The following is a 23,989-nucleotide window of genomic DNA, read 5'->3' as shown; positions in this document are numbered from 1 at the left end:
GTTGTCAGGCAACTTATTCTACTATATGCATAACTATTCCTGCACTTCACAAGTTTATGTAGGGCTAGTTCAACATTTAATTGTTATGTCATTTATTTTTGCTCATCAGGTTTTCATTTATAATCCTATATTTTTTGTGTGCATCTGAACATCATTCTAAAAAATATACAATTCTATTTTTTTTTCAGATATCCTCCTACATTACTGTCAATGATTTCACCTCCAATGGGTACATTCTGTGCCTCATTCTCTTTGTGTCTGTGTATTTAAAGCATACTTTTCTACAGTTCAATGCATTCTTATGCACAAGGGAGGGCATTAGATGTAGAAATGCTCTAATGGTAAAAGTTATGAATTTACGTAATTGCAAGCACATTGCTTTTTTAAGCAGTTTAAGCAGAGAAACATTTTTAGAGCTGAGACATCATTATATTATGTTTAAGAGCAATTTTTATGCATTTAAATTGTATGCGATATCATGATTAACAGTTTTGATAAATAGTGCATAGAAATATACTAAAAGAATTTATTATTTAAATGATTTGAACTGGCTCTAGATGATTCATTCAGAACTCCACACTTGAAGGTCATAATTCTGATTTAAGATTAGAATCTTCTGCTACAGATAAATCTATTGAAGGATTTTTATAAAACTTTCAGGGAATGATGATAATGCAATACCATTATACATTTTCTTTTTTGGCTTTTGATAGTACATTTTTGTAATATATTATTGGTGTTCTTAAGTAGCACTCCAGCTAAGAATCATGCAAAATATGATTTATGATTGAAAAGCCTACATATTTTTGTTTTTGGTATATTGTTTAAATTGACATAGTTAACAGAAATTAACATATGGTTTTTCATATAACCAGTGCTCTTAGTAGGTAAAAATTGCATGGCATTCAAAATTAAAGGAGATAACTCTGTAAATGACAATCAAATAAAATAGAATCTCTTGGATTTTCAATTTTGATTATCTCCTAAGAGCAGACAGATTGGAATGAATAGTTACACAATTCATAATATAGACCCATAAAACACCTTAACTTCAAAAATAAAAAATAGGTAGCCTTTTTTTTGGGTGTATCACATTTTTCAGATTTTGCATGATTCTTACAAAGACAGCTACTTAAATTTACTTGGACATGCCATTGACTCTCGATGAAGCCCAACTCTGTAACTGCTAAAAATTTGCATATCATATACATGTACAATGTATATATTCAAACTTCTAATTTAATGTAAAACCAGGGATTTGAGCAGCTGCTTTTTATTTAGTATTGTCTTACTTGCACATGTTGCAGCTATGACTTTTTTTTCAAAGTATTGATATGAAATCTTTTACCTTTGTTTACCTCCCTTTTTGACTGGGAATATATAGTGATAGGAATGTTTGTCTTTCCTTTCATTTTTCCTTCCTTCTATTATGCAGAAGGGTACCCACCTCATATTCATTACTCCTACACCACTGAATGGAACTGAATGAAACTTTCACAGAATCTTTATATTATATATTCTCATTGTGCACCTCTTATTTTAGTTCCAAATCAATTTTGAGGTCAAATTGTGCATTTTATCTAGTGGGGGAGTGGGGGTATCAAGTTAGTGAGCAGTGCACACAATTTTTCTAGTCTACATTAAATGTGCTTGTGTAATACTACTGATTTGATGAGAGATTTTTCAAACACAAAATTACATTTCTTGAAAAAAAATAATTGAAAGCCATTTACCACCAATTTTAATGACAGACGAATACATTGTATATCAAAAATTTATTTTGTTTAAAATTTGAGTTAGATATAACTTAATAATTAAGTTACATAGAGAGATATTGTAACATCATAATTTAAGAAAAATGTGTAAGAATTTCAATACTTTAATGCATTGTGAACAACATGATGTTAAAAAATGCATTAAAGTATTGAAATTACAGAAAATAAAAACCCATGAGTCACTCTCTGTATTATTCTAAGCTGCATATTTTTATTTTTGTAATTAAGTTGTTTTTTTGGTTCTTTATTATGAAATGTGTAATTATTCATTCCAATCTGTCTGCTCTTAGAAGATAATCAATATTGAAAATTCAATAGATACTGTTGTATTTTAGTGTCGTTTACAGAGTTATCTCCCTTAGTTTTAAAATCTACAGTGCATTCTATGTAATTTTCATCTCCTAAGAACACTTGTTATATGAAAAACTGAAGGTTAATTTCTGTTGACTATGACAATTCAAACAAAATATCAAAAGTAAAAACATGTAGACTTTTCACCCATGAATCACATTTTGCATGATTCTTAGCTGGAGCACTACTTAAATTCATAGTTAGCAGTGTTTCCCAAATAAATTGCTTTACATTAAAGTTAGGTGATGATGTCAGGGGTTTAAATTTACCTTCAAAAGTGAACTTGGAAGGTCCAGGACTTTCCAAGTTTAAAATCAGTAGTCTACTTTAGGAAATCAAAAGTCCTCAATATATGTCAATGAAAAGGATTGATGGTCCAAGACTTAAGGTAAATAAAAATTTCAAAGGTCCACAGTCTGAAAAAAGGGTACCAGACCTCAATTCATCACTTTTTGAATCCCCAGATGTCTAGGTTTATATGTAATTAATATCTCCTTGCGAAATACATGTATCTGCATACATTATTTCAACAATAGTACAAAAGACGTGGTATAGCACATACAGTATATACAAGTCACCTTTCAGACTTAGAATATGGCATTTAAAGATACATGAACTTTTAAAGGTGGTTCAGTTTACTTGATTTACATAGATTTACATAGATATACATAATAAAAAGTCCTATTAGATAATATATCTGCATATAAGATGGACTGAACTTAAAATGACCCCTTGTGTACAGAGAAACCTTTTAAATGTACCCCATCTTACTACATTCAGATTTCTCTGTCAAATGTGTCCAATCTTACATTAAGATGTCCCTGTCCACTGTGTCTGTCCTATTGTCAGATTTCTCGATCAGATGTGTTCAATCTTCTTACATAAAGATGTCCCTGTCCAATGTGTCCTGTCTTGTTGTCACATTTCTTTGTCAGATGTGTCCAATATTAGTACATGAAGATGTCCCTGTCTACTGTGTCCCATGAATGACGACGTCCCTATCTACTGTGTCCCACCTTATGGCAAGATCTCCCTATCTTCCTTGTTCCACCTAATGACAAGATGTCCCTATCTACTGTGTCCCACCTAATGACAAGATGACCCTATCTACTGTGTCCCACCAAATAACAAGATGTCCATATCTACTGTGTCCCACCAAATGACAAGATGTCCCTATCTACTGTGTCCCACCAAATGACAAGATGTCCCTATCTACTGTGTCCCACCAAATGACAAGATGTCCCTGTTGACTGTGTCCAACCAAATGACATGCTTCATATCTACCATGCTCCAATTGACATTTAATCAACAATCAATCAGTCTATCTGCTGTGTCCCACCTAGTGACAAGATGTCCCTATCTACCGTGTCTCACATAATGACAAGATGTCCATATCCACTGTGTCCCACCTAATGACAAGATGTCTGTATCTGCTGTGTCTCACATTATGACAAGATGTCCCTATCTACCGTGTCTCACATAATGACAAGATGTCTGTATCCACTGTGTCCCACCTAATGACAAGATGTCTGTATCTGCTGTGTCTCACATTATGACAAGATGTCCCTACTTTGTTGGAAGGCCATACCTGTGTATAGTTTTGACCCATTCTGACATTTTAAACTCTTGTTGAAGGCATGTAACAAGTAACAGCTTTCTTTGTAAAAACAATAATGATTATTTCAACATAAACAATTTAGAATAAATAATTTGAAATATGCATATATATTAGTAGTTAATTAATTATCTCACACCAGCTTAATTTTGTATTTAATACCTGTCCCTCTTTTGATTTGAGGAAATTTTCCTACTTACATCCTTTAGAAGGTATATAATGTGTATGAAATACTTCGGTAAATAAGATACGAAGTATCAGTTTATAAATCATGTGTTTGGTTATGTAGGATTCTTGTTTTTTGTTTTAGTAGGGGTTTTAATTAAACACATTCTACCGTGCTTGCATAATGTGAGGCAGCTGGGTGCACGTAACCTGTTAGAGGACGAGGTTGAATATGTATTGATATTTTTTTTTAATTATAATTATGCCTTAACTCTGCTTTAATATTATTTTTTTTTCACAATTTAATGAACTTCATGATGTGAGCTATAAATAGATGTACATTTTGTTTTTGTTAAATACCCCATACAAAAATCTTAAAAAGATCTTTACTTTGTTTTACAGCTGAAGTCAGACTGAAATCAGGTTCAAAGGTCAAAAAATTAGTTGTATTAATTACTGGTATGAAGACTTTGCCCTCTATAAAGTTAAATCTTTTACAACAAATGTATTTAAAAAAATATTTTATGAATAGTTTGTTATTGTTCTTCTACACTTAAGTTCAAAAAGGTCAATAGTATCATTCAGTGTGAAATTACAGTCAATGAGACAAGGTCTTCTGTAGTTTTAATTACAGTGAAACCTGTCTCAAGGATGTTTGCTGCTCATCCGTCGTCAGCCATTTTTGTCAGATTTTTGGACTCCTCTGGTTATATTGATTTCATAGCATTGATATTTTTCCCAGTGACACCCACCTTTTTTTTTATAACTACATTAAACACGCCTTGATATGTTATTTGAGAAGTTTCTGTAAAAAATATTGGTATTTCTTTGGGTTTTTCAATAGATAAAACCAACTGGTACAAAACCTATGGAAAATCCAGAGAAATCCTTTTCCTGCCAAAATTTTAAATGCTTTACTTCAAGAACAAGCACATTGACCCATCTATTTCTTTCTAATATTGTTCTAGCATGAAATCATTGTTCATTTTTAACATAGCATCAAACATCCTTAACTGTACTCTGAAAAAAAAACCCAGAAAACCTGCCTACACCAGACACATTTAAAATCCCTTCATGTTTTGTTGAAATGTATTTTGGAACCTGAGTAAACTGAACACATCTCTAAACCAATCAAATTTTACTGTTCAACGGGGGTTTTGTTCAGACAGATTCCACTGTATTGGGATGGGGAAAAAAAGCACAAAGATCACCTCCTTATCTAATATGGAAGACTCGGCCAGCTTCAATCGCCTCTCACTTAAATATGTTTTTTTTTAATTAATGGTCCAGTATACATATCTAGCCTGTAAAATTAATAGTCCAGTATAAATATCTAGCCTGTAAAATTAATGATCCAGTATACATATCCAGCCTGTAAAATTAATGGTCCAGTATACATATCTAGCCTGTAAAATTAATTGTCCAGTATACGTATCTAGCCTGTAAAATTAATTGTCCAGTATACAAATCTAGCCTGTAAAATTAATTGTCCAGTATACCATCGTCAGGGGCAAATAGTACTGTACAAGAGGAGAGGAAAATAACAGACAAGAAAGTCAAATAGATGATCAGTTCTAAGCTACTGCCAATACAAAAAATATACAGTAGATAATTTAAGAAAAAAAAAATTTAAATTGAAATTGGGGTTAAAGTTCTTGAATTAACATTTTATTTAAATGGATCAAACGTGATCTTAATTACGTTACTCACTCCTTAAAGATAACGGTTTCATTATGCTGGCTAGCTATTATCAAGTGGTGATATCTGTCACCTATAGAGGCAAAAAAAGAATAAACTGTGCATCATCATGCATCTATCTTCAAAATTATGTTATGTAATTCAAATTTTCAGCTGTCCTTGAAAAGTTTACATATAACAACATGATCTATTAACAAAATTTAAGTACCAGTCCATATACAATTCAGACACTTCCTGTTGTAGATATTAGTTGTGGTTAAGACAGACCTACCAAACTAACAGGTTTTTTTTTTGGGGGGGGGTCTACATTTGCTATATCTTTATTCAACAATAGTTTCTTTTTCAGATCTGTATTTTGGAGAATCCATACATTCATTTCCCATTAAAATCAACCAAATCAACCAAATCAGGAAAGATAACTCCTGCAAAGTGCCAATTTTATAAACAATCTTTAATTTCTATCTCAAGAGTGCAACACCAACTAATTTCATTTAAAGATGACCTTGATTGAATATGCTATGTAATTTTAATATTTAAAAAAACTTGGGTTGCCAAGCTTAATTTTGAGATAATTGAGTCTTAATATTATATCTGTTAACCCTCCCACATTAGAGGAGATTCCCACAAAATCATTGAAAAATTTAGAATCTTTCACATAAAAACATACAATTTGTGAGAGGTTTTTTGTTAAGATTAATTACTATATTTTCTGTGAAAATCCTGTAGAATTGAATTTTTACATCAAAAGTTTGTTTTATAAGACAATGTCAAAGGGGGAGAATCTCCCACATGAACTGTTCCAAAGATTGACAGGTATGTAATATGGGTGATTGTGTAGGGAGTCTCCACTATAATTCCACTAACAATTAAAAATTGCTGTATAGAATTTCTTCAAAACTGTATGAAGATTGATTGATTATTGGGGTTTAATGCCTGAGCAGCAATATTTCAGCTATATTCGGGCGAACTGTATGAAGAACACATTCCTTCAGGTATTAAAGTCACCAGACTTTTTTTTTTGTAATATTAAAACACTAAAATTTCCATTACACCTCTAGGGAAGTTTGAAAGAGGCTTTTTAAAATAAATGTAATATTTTACCATATTTTTATGTCAAAAATTCTTTTAAACAATTTAAAAACAAATTTATTTACATCATTTCGAACACAAAGTCTATTGCTTATTGAAAACACATATTTATGGGGAGATATAGTAACAGGGTTGTCCTTCCTTCCTTTCGTCCTTCTTTCCTTCCATTATACAGGGGACCCAACTGTTATCCATTACTCCTCCTATACCACTGAACGTAATTGAATGAAACTCTCACAGAATCTTTATTACATATTCCCATTGTGCACATCCTATTTCAGATTTTGATCAAAATCAATATGGAGGTCAAAGGTGCATGTTATCAAATGGGGGAATGGGGTATCAAGTTCGTGACTAATGCTTACCGTAGTTTTCTGTATGATTTTGCAAGATGACATTATTAAGTAAATTGTCTGCCCTATAAAGTACAGTATCAGAAGTAAAGTGCATGTTATAACTCATTGACAGTTACATGTAGGTAGACTCTACGCAATGAAAATAACAACCTGTAGGTGCAAGTATTAGGTACCCAAACTTGAGACAAAGTTTAATTAAATTGTAGACCTATCAATCGTCCCATTCAGTCACTGCATGTAGTCTCCGACAACATGCACTACATTCTATTTTCTGTGCAGATGACATTTCTGCATGATCAGCCAATCAGATTTCATCTGTCATGATCAAAGGGGAAAACCCAAAGATTCTGAAAAGGTCAGAAAGTAGAATGGAGTTAATGGGTATGCATGCCATAATAAACAAAATTACAGTGTGATTTTTCTTCAGTTGTCCTTGTGTTATTGTATTTTGGAAGTAATAAAGATATTGTTTTGTCTTTTTGAAGTGTAGATTGAAGTAGTTTTTATTTTGGAACTTACAATACTTTCTTTTATGGTAAACTCAAATTAATTTCTGTTTGTCTTGTTGACTGTTATAACAATTTTCTATAGAGCAGTAGTGAGAAATGTAAATGTACATTGATAATATGTTATGAAGAGTAAAGACAAAAAAAATGAAGGGTTGCACATGTAACAAAATGAAAAAAACTGATGAACTCTAGTCAATAGTCAAAAGGAATTTTCAAAAAGAAAATCTGTTTAATAAATGGCAAAATCATGATAAAATCTGGAAAATTGGTATAAAAGAAAATTAAACTGGTTCAATCATATCTGGTCAGTGTTTTGGAACCAAGAACATAATTTTGTGTCATTCAATAGCCACTGGTTATTTTACCTAAGTAATTAAACTTTCCCTGAGTTACATTCAGTTGTAACAGTTTACATTTATTAAGTGTAGGACATGTTACATGTATTTCAGAATTGTGACCTTAAATAAAGCTTGTCATAGTATTAATATCACCTATCCATGCATCACACTCTTTTACAATACATAATACAATCAACTTTCCTCCTTACAATTCGTTTAGGGAGGTAGCCCTAGGGTACGTGATATACGGTAACTCCTGAAATCAGTGATATGTTTGTATCATATTCAATTTCACCAAAGCCTATCAATATTTCATTTGAAACAGAATGAAATCAATCCAAGTTACTTTGATGTTTACATGACATTGATGTCAAATGCTGAATACAAACATTCCAGTGATTGTAAGAGTTGTGCACCTTACCCTATGTTTACCTCCTTAAATTAGGACCTCTTCTACCGTACAATGAGGAGAATTTCCTCACATTGCAACAACCATTACTTCTTTACCATGCAATAATTCCTAACATTGCAACATATATTACCTCTCTTTTATGCAATATTAATAATCATATATATTGCAATAAGCAAAACTCCTTTTAGCAGCATGAACTATACATGACCTCTTAACCCAAATAAGCAGAACTTCCATGTAATGCAGTGACCAGTTTGTCTTCATGTCTCAACTATGCATTATGCAGAATCTTTTTGGCATGCAATAAGCAGAACTCCTTTAACCACACAATGACCAGGACCTCTTTACCATGCAATAATTTGAACCTCTTTATCATGCCACAATCAGGACCTCTTTACCATGCAATAACCAGAACACTCATCCTTGCTTTTTTTGCAGATCAGCCATTATGTGTCTGTGTCTGATTTTGTACAGAATGGCTACATTTTATGTGTAGTTCTATTTGTTTCCACTGTGTTTCAACTGACCATTCTACAGTTTCACTATTATCTGGTTATCCGTGAAGGTATTAGAGTTAAAACAGCCCTCCAGGTATACTCAGTTCAAAGTTCAAGGCTTGATCATACCTAATACTAAAAAAGTTTCTTAGTTTGAAAAATTTTCTACTGTTTTTTTTTTTTTTTTTTTTTATTTTGTGTCATATTTTTAGCCTTGGTGCCACATAATTAGCGAAGTCAAATCAAGACTGTGAAAGGTTATTTACTGTACGTGTTGAACGATTGAAATTTCTGTCATTTTGAAATATTATCCCTGAAGTTAATTTTTGCAAATACTGGTACCAGGGCATCTTTAAAAGTAAAGAAACATAAATATATCTAAAAAAGGTAGATCAAGCATTATTCTTAAATACATATCATGTACTTGGCGGAATTCTTATTGAACAAATGTTGTTTAAGCACTGAATTAGGTATGGTCTGCCTGAAAACCACAAAGATCTGATAATGGTACAGTTTTACTTTAAATCAAACTTATTTATAGTCACTTTATTAGCTTTGAACTTGATAAAATAAAATATTAAGTACCGTACCATTTAAGAATCATGCAAATGACATATCAGAATGAAAAGGCTACAAATGAAGATTTTAATTACCTTATTTCGTTTCAATTTGATTAAAACCAGCTTTCAAACTTTGTCCACTACTTAAAGACAAATATGTTGTTGAAAAGATACAAATTCCTGTTTTGACTAAATTTTATTTGTTCATTTTAAACTCAAGATGATGTTTCTAATCAAAACTTATTTCATAATTTCCTTGATCAAACTAGAAGAGAAAAAGAATTGATGATGATGTTTTATTTGTTATAAAAGAATAGAATATCTTTTCTTTATTCATTTGTAGCATTTTCATACATACTCACCCTAGCTATGCTGAATTCTGCATGAATCTTTGTATGGACCAGTACTTTAAACAGAAAGTGACCTTATGAGAAATTTGTGTTTTTTCGGAAAGTTATATGTTGGTTAATGAATTTTATAGGTGGTATTATAATTATGAGATTATTTAAATCCTCAGGAATTTTCTATGTAATAAGAGTAGGTTTACTTTTTACTGCTCGTTCATATAGTGAGACCTGATCAAGATTAAAGGAAACGTTTTTGTTTTTGGAGATAATGAGAAAAAGGCTTAAATGTAAGAGACTGTTTTATATATCACTGTCTATGAATTGTATCATAACCTTTTCTGCTAATGTATTTTAGGCAATCATTTACAAAAAATCGTTGACGATATCTGGACTAGTAATCAGTGGAGGCAAGATGACGATTGGTTCAATCATGAATCACATGACCCTCGACACGTTATTTATTATGATGTTGTTTTTCTTGTTTCATTATATATGGGCAGCGCCACTTCAGGTATAGTAGACGCAACAACTAATTGTTTACGTAATGAAAAAAAAAACTGTTCATGCAGGAACCAAAAGAATATCATGAACATATAAAATCTTAAATAGTTTCAGTCTGTCCCTCGGTTTTGTCCAATATGTGGGCAGAGCCACTTCAGGTATAGAAGACGCAAGACATGTTTGTTGAAAATAATGAAAAAAATGTCCATGCAAGAACCAAAGAGTATCAAGGACATAATAAATGCCCCACAGAATTAAAAGGATTAATATTTACCACTAGCAAAAAGGTTTCAGTCTGTCCCTCGGTTCTGTCCAACATATTGTTGTTCACAACTCCTCCAGGCTCAGGAAATATATGACCTTTTGACTATATATGTATTGTGTGGTATTCTGATGTAAAAATTCTCTACTGCAGGCACTGTACACCATGTATAATGCTGAACAATAAAACTTAGAAAGTATTAACTAACAACAACAAACAACAAACAAACAAAAAAAACAAAAACAAAAAAAAAACCTCTTCAACCTTTATTTGAATGTTTCTGCTTTCAAAGTTTTTTTAACCCTTTTTGTTGGTTATTTTTGTGGCAATCAAAATTTGTCGACCCTAATATCCTTGTGTTCCATCCCATTTTTCGTTTCATCATCAACATTTCATGTTCATTTTTTTATCCCATTTCATGTTCATCGCCTTAATAAAGCTGGAATATTGGTACTTGGGTGTTAAACCCCAACAATCAATCAGTCAATCAAAAATAAAAACAAAAAACCTCTTCAATCTATATTTCAATTTTTCTGCTTTCAAAGTTTTCCCTTTTTCTTGGTTACTTTTGTAGATTATTATTGCCATAGTACTGCTGTATTTTAAACTCGGAGTTAGTGCAGTCATCGGAGCATCAGTATTTATTTTAGCTGCTCCCCTGCAGTATTACATTGCTAGACAAATGTCTGTCCAACAGAAGAAAGTCATGGTAAGTGTTATTTACTCATTAGGGAATTATTGTCATCATTTTATTAGGGTAATTCCAATTGGTCTAATTAAAACTTTTATTAAACCTGTTAAAGGGAAATAATTTAGGAAAAACATTACAATAAATAAATGAAATAACCTTTAATTTACAAGTTCAAAGTTCAAAGTTTTTATTGTACCAATCATGGGCCCACATGGTCAATACTAAAACAACAGTTATGATTTAACACACAGAAAGAGTACCTGAACCAATTCATACTACTAAATTGCAATGAGTCATTGATTACCCATCAGTTTCTGATTAGGCTTCGATTACCCATCAGTTTCCGATTAGGCTTCGATCACCCATCAGTTTCTGATCAGGCATCGATCACCCATCTGTTTCAGATCAGGCATCCATCTGTCTATCCAATCCATTCAACCAGCGATCATGACAACTGAGCCGTAAATATGATTTATGGATTCTGTTGTTTCATCAATTTATTACTTTTATTTTACATTTGTTTTATTATCAACAAAATACAATGTGTTAATATGATAAATTAAATTTAAGATCAATTTAATATGGTATTATATTGGATTTATTCCATTGGAAATTCTCAAATTTACATCCACGCAATGATTTCACGATTCAATGATCACTGACTGATTGATCATTGAACCATGACTGGTGACCGATCTGATAGCAGTTTTGTTTTGTTAATTGATGGATGACCAGTCAATGTAAATTGAAGAATTTCCATTGGACAAATCGGCTGTACTACCACATTAAATTTACTTTGAATTAAAGATATAAAATCCACATATTGTATTTTGTTTAAAGTGAAATAAATGTCAAATAAAACTGATTAATTGATGTTTAATTCTATTGCTTTATGTAAATATGTGTAAATAAATCGACAAACAGAACAAAGGAAATTGTAAAATAGATTGACTGCTTTGTGATCATGTGATACAATCACCGGTTTAATGAATCATTTGACTGATTGGAAACAGATAGGTGATGGATGACCAATCACAATTTTAGTTGCACGTATCAGTTCAGGGACTGTAGCATTATTTCTCCTCATCTCATCAGTGATTAAAATTGCATGTGATTCAAATTTTGTAAGAGTTTTCCCACTATTTTTCATTTTCCAAAGCTTTTACAGATAAAAGGAGAAACAGATTCTCCTGAAGACTATTCTTAATTTAAATTATATCCCCACTTTCTTTGGTAAAATTAAGACTTTATCATGCTCACTTAAAGATCACATGTTGAAAATTTTACCATCTTGATTGGAGAAATGATTTATACCACTCATTACTGAGGAGAATCTATATATAATAGATTATGATTGTGTCAACTATTTGTATTTATCATAATTCGAGAAGGTAGACCTAGGGTAAGGGACATAACTCTTGAGATCAGTGATATGCTTTATCATATTCAATTTCACCAAAGCCTATTTAGCTTTCAATTGAAACAAAATGAAATCATTCCAAGTTTACTTTGATGCTTCCATGAGATTGATACAAGGATCCTGAATACAAACGTTCCAATGATTTGTAAGAGTTGTGTCCCTTACTTTATGTTTACCTCCTTTAGCCACTGAGAGATTTTTTTACACTTAATATTTCTTAAGAATTTTAGAAACCAATATTCCTTCAACCTGTTCTTCATTTAAACTATTTCTGCATGTTCTATGGTAAAATTTATATTTGAAAGAATGTCTTAATTTGAGAAATAATTTTAACCACTAATTACTGAAGAAGAATCTATATTTCTACATGTTAAAATTGATAAATTCTTCATTAAGTTTATTACAACTAATGGATTAACTTTACAGTATTGACTTTAAATTTTAATGAGATCGTCCCAATTGGATTATTGATTTTAATATGTTAACATATTTCTGTTAAATATTTATTGTGTGATGTGATCTGATTTGTTTCAATGATTTAAGTTGAAGATTTCTTACAATGAGCTTTAAATGATCTTACAAAGATATAAATAGTGTTAAAATGAATTAATTTTTGCAGTTGCTAATATTTACAGATTATGTTATGTGAATATGTGCCCAGGTATCAGTTTTCATGGTTTTAAAAAAGATTAGTGTTTCATAGTGTTAGAAGTCAAATTTATGGATTCTTATTTTCATATACACTGTCAAAATTTTTACAGGTTGTATAATGGTCTGGTGTTTGTCTTTGTGTCTGTCCATCTGTACATTGTAAACATGTCACACCATAACTTGAAAACGACTAATCTAAATTTATTGAAACTTAATATAGTTGTTTCTTATGATGGTCAAAAGGTCTGTATATAAACTTTTTGGTGAAAAATAGATTAAAACCTTTTGAGTTACATGACTTTTCATACAAAAAGTGTATCGTGCATAAATAGTTCCAATTTTACAAACTTATCTTTAAAGTCAGCACGTCATAGTATGCCACTGCCTGTCTGTTTGTCTGCTTGTTGTTCACACTGCACACAATAACTCAAAAATGCTGCCATTAATTTTTGTAAAAATTGGATAATTTTTTTTTTTTTTTTTTTTTTTGATGTGAGCTCCTTTTTGATTTTGATAAATTTCCAATTTTTTATTTGCAAATATTTCGTTTTTGAGTTATGCTTAAAAAATTGGTAGACTTTCTGTTTTCAGTTTATGACTCAAAAAAACTGTTCAAAACTTTCAATGAAACTTTGGTGGAATGTTCTTTATATTGATGGAAGCTCTCTTTCAATTATTGAACCTGTGTGATTTACAATTTAGAGTTATTGAACTTCATTCTATAACTCTTTAGTAGTAGTTCCTATTTTCATGAAATTTTAGGATATTATTTCTTTTTGTTCTTGAAACCTCCCTGTTAATTTTAATACATTTCTGATTTTTCATGTTGAGTTATGGAGCTTTATTCTTAAAAATACTTTTGTATTTTGAACTTTTACATTTACTTTTCAAAGGCCAATGCTGACTGCAGAGTAAAGAAATGCAATGAGATGATCCAGTCGATGAGAGTTATAAAACTGTTGGCGTGGGAACCAGAATTCAGAAAAGCTATCAACAAATGCAGAAAACCAGAGTTATGGGCCTTGTTTAAAGCTGCTGTTTTTAGAATTTTCTTTAGTGAGTTTTTTACTGTTTTATGTGAAATTAGAATGGATAAATTTAGAATGTTTGAGTTTTTGTAAATTTTCAATAGAATGGATGAGTTTAGAAGGTTTAAGTTTTTGTAAAGTTTCAGTAGCCTGGATGAGTTTAGAAGGTTTGAGTTTTTGTAAAGTTTCAATAGAATGGATGAGTTTAGAAAATTTGAAGTTTTTGTAAAGTTTCAGTAGCCTGGATGAGTTTAGAAGGTTTGAGTTTTTGTAAAGTTTCAATAGAATGGACAAATTTAGAAGGTTTGAGTTTTTGTAAAGTTTCAATAGAATGGATGAGTTTAGAAGGTTTGAGTTTTTTTAAAGTTTCAATAGAATGGATGAGTTTAGAAGGTTTGAGTTTTTGTAAAGTTTCTATAGAATGGATAAATTTAGAAGGTTTGAAGTTCTTGTATTTTCCATGTGTGTAATTTTTCAAAAAATTAGGGATACTGTTTTCTTTGAATTTATAGAAATTAACCCTGCTAAAATTTCCAAACGAAAGTATTCTAACTTGTCAAAGCAATTGCTGAAAAAATTCATCCCAAATTTAAGTATTTTCAAATTAGAGTTCTGGGTGTGGTTTTTAAAATGATTGTGGAACATTTTTGTGCCATTCTTGTTTATGCTGTTTAGAGACAATCTACTTATACATAGGAAGTCTCTTCAAACTTGAAAAAAAGTCTGGTGTTGATTTCATTTACATGTATAACAGAATCTCGTTTGAGAATTGTCTCTTTTTCTGGAGTTTTTCCTGAAGTCTTTAATTACATGTATCAAGCAATCTGATTTGTCTATAATTTCAGTTGTGGAAGATTGGAAGAAAAACCTAATTTGAGATTTTTTAATGTATCTTGTAACACTCAGACATGATTTTCTTCAGCGTTTTCATATTTGGAATTTACATTTATGGTTCTTTTTTTATTGTATGATTACATCTGATTTTGACAATTTCTGCTTTTTTGGTTGGCTCCATAAAATCATGTCTGAACATTTCTAGAAAAGCAGAGGACACTTACCCTACCAGTGCATCTGGTCCATGCTCCCAGTTTTTAGTGGAGTCGAGTTGCTCATTTGCTCTTGTTACTTTGTATATATGATTTTAGTTACTTAGTTACCTTATATTCTTTGTTGTGTTTGTCTGTTTTCCATGTCTGGTCTTTGTCCCTCGATTACATTCTCTTGATTACCGCTATAACCTTGGTTCCCTTGATTGCTCTTTATAGAAGACTTTTATCTGACTTAAGCGATTTTGGTTTACTTTAGAGACAGACATTATTATCTTATTGTCCCAATGAATCATACCTGTTAACCTTTTGAGTGCGTAAGAAGGGAAATTTCCCTCTCTTCAGCTTTTCTGTGAGGGAGATCTCCCTCTCTTCAGCTTTTCTGTGAGGGAGATCTCCCTCTTTTCAGCTTTTCTATGAGGGAGATGGAGCATGACTACCTTTTTTCTCAGAAAAAAAAAAGGATAATTTTGCTAGAAATCCATGTATGCAGATAAGACAAAGATATAAAATCGATGATAATCTTGTTAATTTACTTCAGGTTTTATATTCAAAATTTGAATAATTAGTACAACAAAAGGATTAATTCTTTGTTAAATGTTTCTCAGTGATAATTATATACATAAATTATATCAATTTAATAAGCCATTTAGAACAAAATTTGTGCAATACATGTATTTCTGTTAAGAGGGAGATTTTGGGGGAGAAATTTGTGAAAGAGCTGTGTCTCCTCTCCAATGTAAGAGACTTTCTCAGATTGGGAGATTGACCCAAAAAGAGGGAGTCTCCCTCCTAAAGAGGGAAGGTTAACAGGTTTGATGAATGTTTATATGCAGTATGATGGAGTTAACCTTGATGTGGCGTGATGTTTATTTCAGCTTTTGCTGGTACAGCAATACCTACTTTAGGAACAATGATTGTAAGTACTTGACTTAAGGAGGTAGACCTAGGGTAAGGGACACAACTCTTACAAATCATTGGAACGTTTGTATTCACCTTTTTACATCAATCTTATGTAAGCATCAAAGTAACATGGACTGATTTTATGCTGATTCAAAGGAAAGCTTGAAAGGCTTTATTGAAATTGAATATGATGCCAACATATCACTGATTTCAAGAGTGATGTCCCTTACCCTAGGTCTACCTCATTAATTAGGATTCTGGGTCACTGTTGAACAAGAATTTCTCTCTGTTACTGTTGGAATTTTAAGTAAAATGTACCAGTATTCTTAGTTATTTTAAAAACTAAAAAGGTTTTTTTTTGAAAACATTTTTAATTAAAGAAAATAAAATTTGTTTTGGAAAGAGTTCTGTTAAAGTGATGAAATTAGACATAGATAAACATCTAAACTTCATTACTTTAATAAGACCAAAAGAATTTTTTACTGATATGCTGTTCTGTTTATTTTATAAATTTATGGTTGTATTATAGTATTGTAAGTTTAACAATACAGTCTGTGAGTGGATGGTATATTAGAATTCATCCTTTCAAATTTGGTAACAATTTTTTCAGCTCCCAACAGATGGATCAATTTCAAATCTAGTCAAATTTTTCAGACATTTTTACTGTACCCATATCTAGAAGATACCCCATTGGATGCTGGGAAGGCATTGTCAACTCTAGCACTATTCAATGTTCTTCGTCTTCCCACAATACTTTTTACTGCCTTCATCAACTCACTAATCAATGCTAATGTTAGTGCAAAGAGGTTAATGCCTTACTTACTGGCTGATGATGCCGAAGGATTCAACACACAAGATAAGACCAAAACCCAGTCCATTGGTGTGGAGGCTGGCGATAGAAAGGTAGGAATTTCTGGCTATTATCATCTTTGAATCTCATTCCAGCTAAATAGGTGCAGCACTATAGTACTATACATGATTTTTATACGAAGACTAAACTCGAATTTCTTGTGAAATTTATGTTAAAGTAGTTCACCTGAAGTTGGTGTGAAACTTTAATATGAATTTCACATGAAAAAGTTTCACATTAATTTCATGTGAAATAGTTACACATTAATTTCATATTAATTTCATGTTAATTTCACATGAATTTTATGTGATTTTCACATGAAGCTCACTTCAAAATATGCCTGTGTAGTGTTGGAAGGGATAACAATCAGAATGAAGGGTTTTGATAGTAAGGCAAAGTCATATTGTTAGGACATGTTAACAGTATAGACCTCATAAAGGGAACAGAAATTTATTACCCAAGGTACATATTTTTTTCCTGATGAAATGGCAAGAGTAATATTTGGTATCAAGTGTTAATAAATATGCTTTTTCCTAAATGGAACAGTCGACAAATATTTCATTTTACTGATTTTATTATATGGTGCCTTCATAATCTGTGAGTGAATTAGAGTCCATGATTGTTTATTGTCATCTTAAGAGAGTGCAATATGATATTTTATTGCACAGAAACATTTTTTTGCTTATCAAAATGTTAGAAAATGGAATATCACTTGTACTGCTTCTGGCCAATAGAAAAACAGTAAAATAGTGCCTTATGTAATAATCATATTTATTGTTTTATTACCAGCCAGTCAAGGTAGCTGTTGTCGTTGATAAGGCCAATGGTCCACCTCGTAGTCTGTCATTTCATAGTGTAGCCAGTGACAGTTCCTTGGAGAGTAACCTATCTAGATCACCGGGTCACAGTAGACAGAACAGCCACGCAGAATTACGGGATATAAATCACTTCCAGAAATCGCCCAACCATAGCCGCCAGAATAGTCATGACTCGCTTGGTAAAGCCATTGAAATGAAAGAGAGACACCATAGTGGAGATAAAAAACATGGTAATGGTTACTAATTTGCTGTGATTGACATAGGTGGAGTGTTTACTTTTGTCCATTTGTCACATTTAAAAATGCTGTTGTCTTGATCTTTTTACATATCCCAACACACGAAGTGGCGATGTATTATATGTGATACCCTCTGAAAATTTGCATGTACATCTGTCTGTCTGACCAGCTCCCCTATGATGGTTTGAATATGAAGGATTTTATTCTTACTTTGTATAGTTATTGAATATCATAAAATAAAGTGAAAGTTTGAATTTCAGTTTGATCAGATGATTTACACTAAAGTTATCACCATTTTAAGTTGTTTTTACCCACAAATTTGTTTGTCAACGTGACAGGGTATCATTAAATATTCTAATGACCCATTATGAAAAGTCAAGTAAGTAAGGGTTTTTTTTAAATTTATAGTTGTGTTTCATATTTGCAATAAACATAAGCTTTCATGAGCTTTTCTAATGACTTAACTATTTTAAAATATATTTCCACTGAATACATGTATTTAGCATTGAGCAAAAACTGTGAGGGCTATATTCACAAAAAACATTTGAAGTGGGGATTGGAAAGCTTTTTTCACTACACCCATCACCTACAATTTATCTAAGGCCGGTTCCATTAAAAGATATGAGGTACCCGATGAAGGCACTTTTTCACCAGGGGACCACCCATTGAAGTTTTATTAATGTTTTGTATTAAACTTTCTTTTTTGTAAAGGGAGTGAACACCCACCCATATAAAAAGAATAAAAGTGCCCCCCTTCTCTCATATGTTTTACTGGAACAGTCCTAATTTCTATAATTTTCATTATGGAAGATATTCTATAGAGGCAGAAATTACTTGCAGTACTTAGTTTTTTTTACAGTGAGAGGTTGATTTTTATTAATTTAATAAAAACTGACAGGTGAGAGGTTTATTTTCATTAATTTAAAAAAATCTGACAAAAATAAGTTGCTTAGGGTATTCAGTATAATATAAAGTGCGCCCCAATCTTTCCATGCAATATTTCACTGAAAGACCCTAAATATTGTCTATTGAACATATTGGTTGGTAGTAATTTTTGCTGTTTGGAAAAGGCCAAAATGTTTTGTAGTATGAAAATTGTGTTTACTGGTAAATTCTTTCATGCCTCAATTGAAAAAAAGTACTGGTCAACTATTTAACTTTGAATTACCCCTTCCAGCTTTAAGTACTTCTTTGTCTAAGAATCAGGCAAAATGTATATAAGGTGTGGCACATGAAGGAAAAACGCAGAGATTTTAATGCATTAACCAATTAATTATACCTGATAACCACCAGAAATAACCATAAAAGTGTTGGTAAAATTTGCCTTTTCAAAATATTGATAGGTCAAATTTAGTTGAAAAGCACAGCAGAAAAATGGCAAGAAAATATTACCACACTCTTTCCCTATATAAGCAGTAAAAAAATATCTACGTCACAGATACTTCAGGATAAACTTAAATAGTTTTTGGTTGTTTTTTTTATGTACTGAATATATTTTAGGCAAAAATGACCAAATGGGGAAAATGATGTACCACCCATTGCCTGATTCTTACACAGAATAGTACTTAAAAGTTTTAACTGCAGTTTTAAATTAAGAACCGTGAAAAATGTGATAAGTCTGTTTATTTTGTTAAACTAATATTTGTAATGTTAATATATCCAGTAAGCCCTATCAGTGATCTGAAAACCAGGAAATGCATATGTGTTAGGTCTCCTGCTTTCACCAAAGCCTCCCAATAATACTTAAAATAATTAACTATCCATCTCCCACTTGGGTGCCCTTGTCAAAGCCGGAGATAAGGCCCCATTTGGAAATTCATTCCATTTTATTTTAATTTCAGCTTTAGATTTTTCAAAATCTTACACCTTTGGTAACGTAATAAGAAAGGTTGGGTAAGTTGTTATAAAAATGACTGGTTTATAGTGAACTGGCAAAAAAAATGGTGGAAAATATTATTTAATTGAATCCATACACGAATCTTGAATGAGCCTGTACTTACAAATAAAATTTTCTTTATAGTTGGTCTAACAGTCAATGATACTACCGACAAAAAGTCCAGAAAGCGGCACACGAGTGGTGTCTCTACTGAAGATGAGGAAGAAGTAGCAGAGAAAGTGACTGTCATTGAAGCCAGGATGGTTGTTGAGATATCTAATGGTTCCTTCTCCTGGGATCTGGTTACTAAGGATCCAGTTTTAAAAGATATCAATCTTAAAATACCTACAGGTAAACTTTATGTGCTCTGTTGTTGAAAGAATAGCTGTGTTCTTCTCAAGGGAATAAAACCCTGCTCTTGATAGTACTTTTTTGTTAAAATGCATTTAAACACTGTATTTTAATTTTGGTAATACTCTAAGAGCTGTGGAATTCATGTTTTATCTAACAGCTCATTTTTAGCTCACCTGGCCAAAGGCCAAGTGAGCTATTGCCATCACTTGGCCTCTGTCGTCGTCATTAACAATTATACAAAAGTTTTCTTCTTTGAAACTACTTGACTAATTAAAACCAAACTTGATAGGAATGTTTCTTGGGGTATCCTGCATAGAACTGGTGTGGGAATTTTTTATTCATCGAAAGACATGGCCGACGTTACTAAAAATAGAACATAGGGGTCAGAGAGTAGTTTTTCACGTATATCTCTTAAATCATTAGGTTTAGCTAAATTCTTTCCAGGTAAAAGTGTTCAGCATGATGAGATCTATCGCTGGTCAAATTTTGGTTTTAATCCGTTAGGCCATGTTGGAGTTATTGCCCTTTTTCAATGATTTTTGCTATTTTTAATGTTATTTCTTTCAAAAATCTTCTCCTCTGACATTATTTGATCAATTGAAACCAAACTTGGTACAAATGTTTCTTGGTGTATCCTGCATAGAACTGATGTGGAGATTTTTGATCCATCTATCTCCAAAACTGTTAGGTTTAGCTAAATTCTTTCCATAGCTGAAATGATCCATATTATTAGGACTACAAATGTTTTCAGGGATAAAAGTTGTCTGATGGCTCATTTTAAGAGTTATTGCCCTTGAAAGGGGAAAAATGACTTTTTTTTAAACAGTTTTTAGTCAATATCTTGAAAACTCAGATAGATTAAAAGAAACTTTCAGTTGTTGAAAAGATCTGATGATAAGTTCTACCAAAGACTTCTTGGACACTTTTCTTGTTAAGTTTATTGGGTTTGAAGGGCAGAATTTAACCAGGTGAGCGATTCAGGCTCCTGGGAGCCTCTTGTTGCTTTGAGGAGTGCCTTATGTCCGGAATTTAGCACTTTGAAACTTAACTGCCATTGCCATCTTGTTGATAAGTTTGTTTATTTCTCTTGTTTTTTATCTTGCCTGCGATGAAATTTTACACATATACCCCTGCAGTCAAGTCATGGTCTGTTGACCTAGAAAATTCAATGTTAAAGTTTAATGTTAAGTTTTCTGATAAGTTCATTTAAACATGAACCCCTTATGCTAGGTCAATGATATTTGGTGTACAGATGCATTACCATAATTGCTTCACAAATTCATGTCAATTTTACACATACACTCTGTGATAACAATTTATTGAGAAGTAGCCTAAATTTTATTAATTATCAAAACCTTTTCAATCATGCAATGATGCTGTTATCCTGTGCATGTTGTGTTTGTACCATCCTTAGTCTCTTAGTTCTTTTGTGTACTGAATGGATCTTGATAAAAGTTCTATCACCAGCTTCAGTACAACTTAAAGAGGTTTAGAATTGATTGGTTTAGAGAGTGATTGCGTTAACCATATAAGAAGAAATTATTTTTCACATTTTCCATTAGGAATTATGGCCCTCTTTTCTCTCAGAGTATTGAGTTTTTAAGTTACTGGATGATAAGTGCAGCTAAACTTAATCTTTTCAAACCTTAACACAATAAGGAAATCGTAAAATACAGTTAAGGTTGATTCCCATGTACTTAAAATTTACTGCCAGATGATCTATGGTAACCTAATTCGCTTCAAAAAATAAGGATGCAGGGATGTGATGACCACAATCAATTCTGTCTAACTTTGATGGGCTTTACACACAAAATTCGTGAGAATTCAGTTCTCATTTGATGCTTTATTGATTATTGAAGACTTAACTAGACATTTTTAACATACATGTAGCTTTTGCATAAACTTGACTACAGCTAATAGATTATGGATCAGATTATGAATTAGTCAATTCTTTTGAGCTTAACATAATGATTATACATAAATTTACAAAATTAGAATTTAATGATCACTGAAGTAGAGTTATGCGTCAATTAAAGTTATACATGATACCCCCACTCAACAAGTAGGTGTTATTTTGGAATCCTCTTGTCCATCCACCCACCCATCATTCCGTCTTTCATACCATCCATCATCCATCTGTCTGAGTTCTGTCACAAATATTGTAAGCAATTTTGGGTGCTTTCCTTTATCAAAGTCCTGTATAAGTAGGCATATTCTTTGCATGACAAGGCATACTACTTCATATTCATAATTGTTTTTGGAGCAATGAAATATTAGTTCTGACTTCAAAGCTTATAGAAGTGCAGCCTTGCATTGGCTGTAGAATTTGGTTAGATGTGTATATCATTCATACATTTCATAAGTGTTAACAAAAATAGAATTACAATAAATATTGATGACATCTATGTTTAAAAGCCTAATTTTTTGTACAATTCTTTGAATGGATTATATTTAATATATTTGTAAACAATTGGAATAGCAGCCAGTCTAAAAACTCAAAAATAAATTCCATACAAAATTTACTGAGGGCTATTGTACTTAGTGGACCATTAAGCATGTGCCAAATTTTTATACCCCTGTGAGCAAAATTGGAGGTGGGTTGTATAAGGTTATTGTATAGATAGTAGTGCAACAGTTTGACAGATGGATGACCGCTTACTGATTGATCACTGACGGATCGATAACTGATGACCAGTCTGATCGCAGTTTTGTTATGTAAAATGACGAATAGTCTGTTAAAAATAGAACTTATGTGAAGTAAATGTACAAAATTATATTTAAATTTATAGCATTATGTAAATATGTATAAAATTGACAAAGAAAACAACGGAAACCTCTCTATGGTCACGTGATGCGATCACTGGTTTAACCGATGGATTTGATGGATCTATGACTGATCAGAAACTGATAGGTGATCAATGACTGATTGCAGTTTTTGTTGCATGGATTGGTTCAGTACTGTAATATGTGGATGCCAGGGGATATCCTTTTTGAGTTTTACTCAGTATTTTGTTTTCTTTACTTTTATGCCTAGGAATAGCCAAATTTTACACCTACCAAAAATAACCTTATAAATAAAGTGGTAAAAATCTGCATATTTGATTGTTTTTCAGGCAAGCTGACTATAATTGTTGGGACTGTAGGCTCAGGGAAAACTTCACTGCTGAGTGCCATGCTGGGTGAAATGTTAACTTTAAATGGCCGTGTTGATTGGCACAAGTAAGTCAGATGTATTTAAAAAATAGATTTAAATTGAAAATTTAAATCAGGAATACTGATGAAGTTTCGTTTAAGGTTTTTTTTTTGTCAATAGTAATTGTATTTAAGGAGGTAGACCAAGGGTAAGGGACACAACTCAAAAAAACTGAAAAATCATTGGAACATTTGTATTCAGCATTTTACATCACTCTTATTTAAGTATCTAATTAACTTGGATTCATTTTATTCTGCCTCAAACAAAAGCATGAGAGGCTTTGGTGAAATTGAATATAATACAAACATATCACTGTTTATTTCCCTTAATGTAGGTCTACCTCCTGAATTAAGTATCCTCTTTTTGCAAAGTAGGGGGTATATAGTGATAGGAATGTGTTTGTACCCCCTTTTGTTCTACCACTATCCAGAAGGGGCAGCATTCTATT

General features: G+C 31.9%; 1 protein-coding gene across 4 annotated transcripts in view; it reads left to right on the top strand.

Annotated features, from left to right (window-relative positions):
- The window catches only part of LOC148606568 (ATP-binding cassette sub-family C member 9-like), a 66,892-nt gene that overhangs the window by 8,152 nt on the left and 34,751 nt on the right, over window positions 1-23,989 (top strand). For 2 of the 4 annotated variants that reach the window (XM_088547205.1, XM_088547204.1), the window contains 8 exons: window positions 10,068-10,223; window positions 11,050-11,184; window positions 14,131-14,293; window positions 16,190-16,230; window positions 16,869-17,117; window positions 17,854-18,112; window positions 20,139-20,345; window positions 23,462-23,567. In XM_088547205.1, the coding sequence (XP_088403331.1) occupies window positions 10,068-10,223; window positions 11,050-11,184; window positions 14,131-14,293; window positions 16,190-16,230; window positions 16,869-17,117; window positions 17,854-18,112; window positions 20,139-20,345; window positions 23,462-23,567 (1,316 nt within the window). Of the gene's footprint in view, window positions 1-188; window positions 342-8,746; window positions 8,900-10,067; window positions 10,224-11,049; window positions 11,185-14,130; window positions 14,294-16,189; window positions 16,231-16,868; window positions 17,118-17,853; window positions 18,113-20,138; window positions 20,346-23,461; window positions 23,568-23,989 lie in introns of all 4 variants that reach the window. The other 2 variants (XM_088547202.1, XM_088547203.1) reach the window with 2 other exon arrangements.

This window comes from Perna viridis, chromosome 9 (assembly GCF_037379345.1).
Source record: "Perna viridis isolate PV_CMFRI_1.1 ecotype Kerala chromosome 9, ASM3737934v1, whole genome shotgun sequence".
Taxonomy (NCBI): Eukaryota; Metazoa; Mollusca; class Bivalvia; order Mytilida; family Mytilidae; genus Perna; species Perna viridis.
This window is presented reverse-complemented; position numbering and strand designations above follow the sequence as displayed.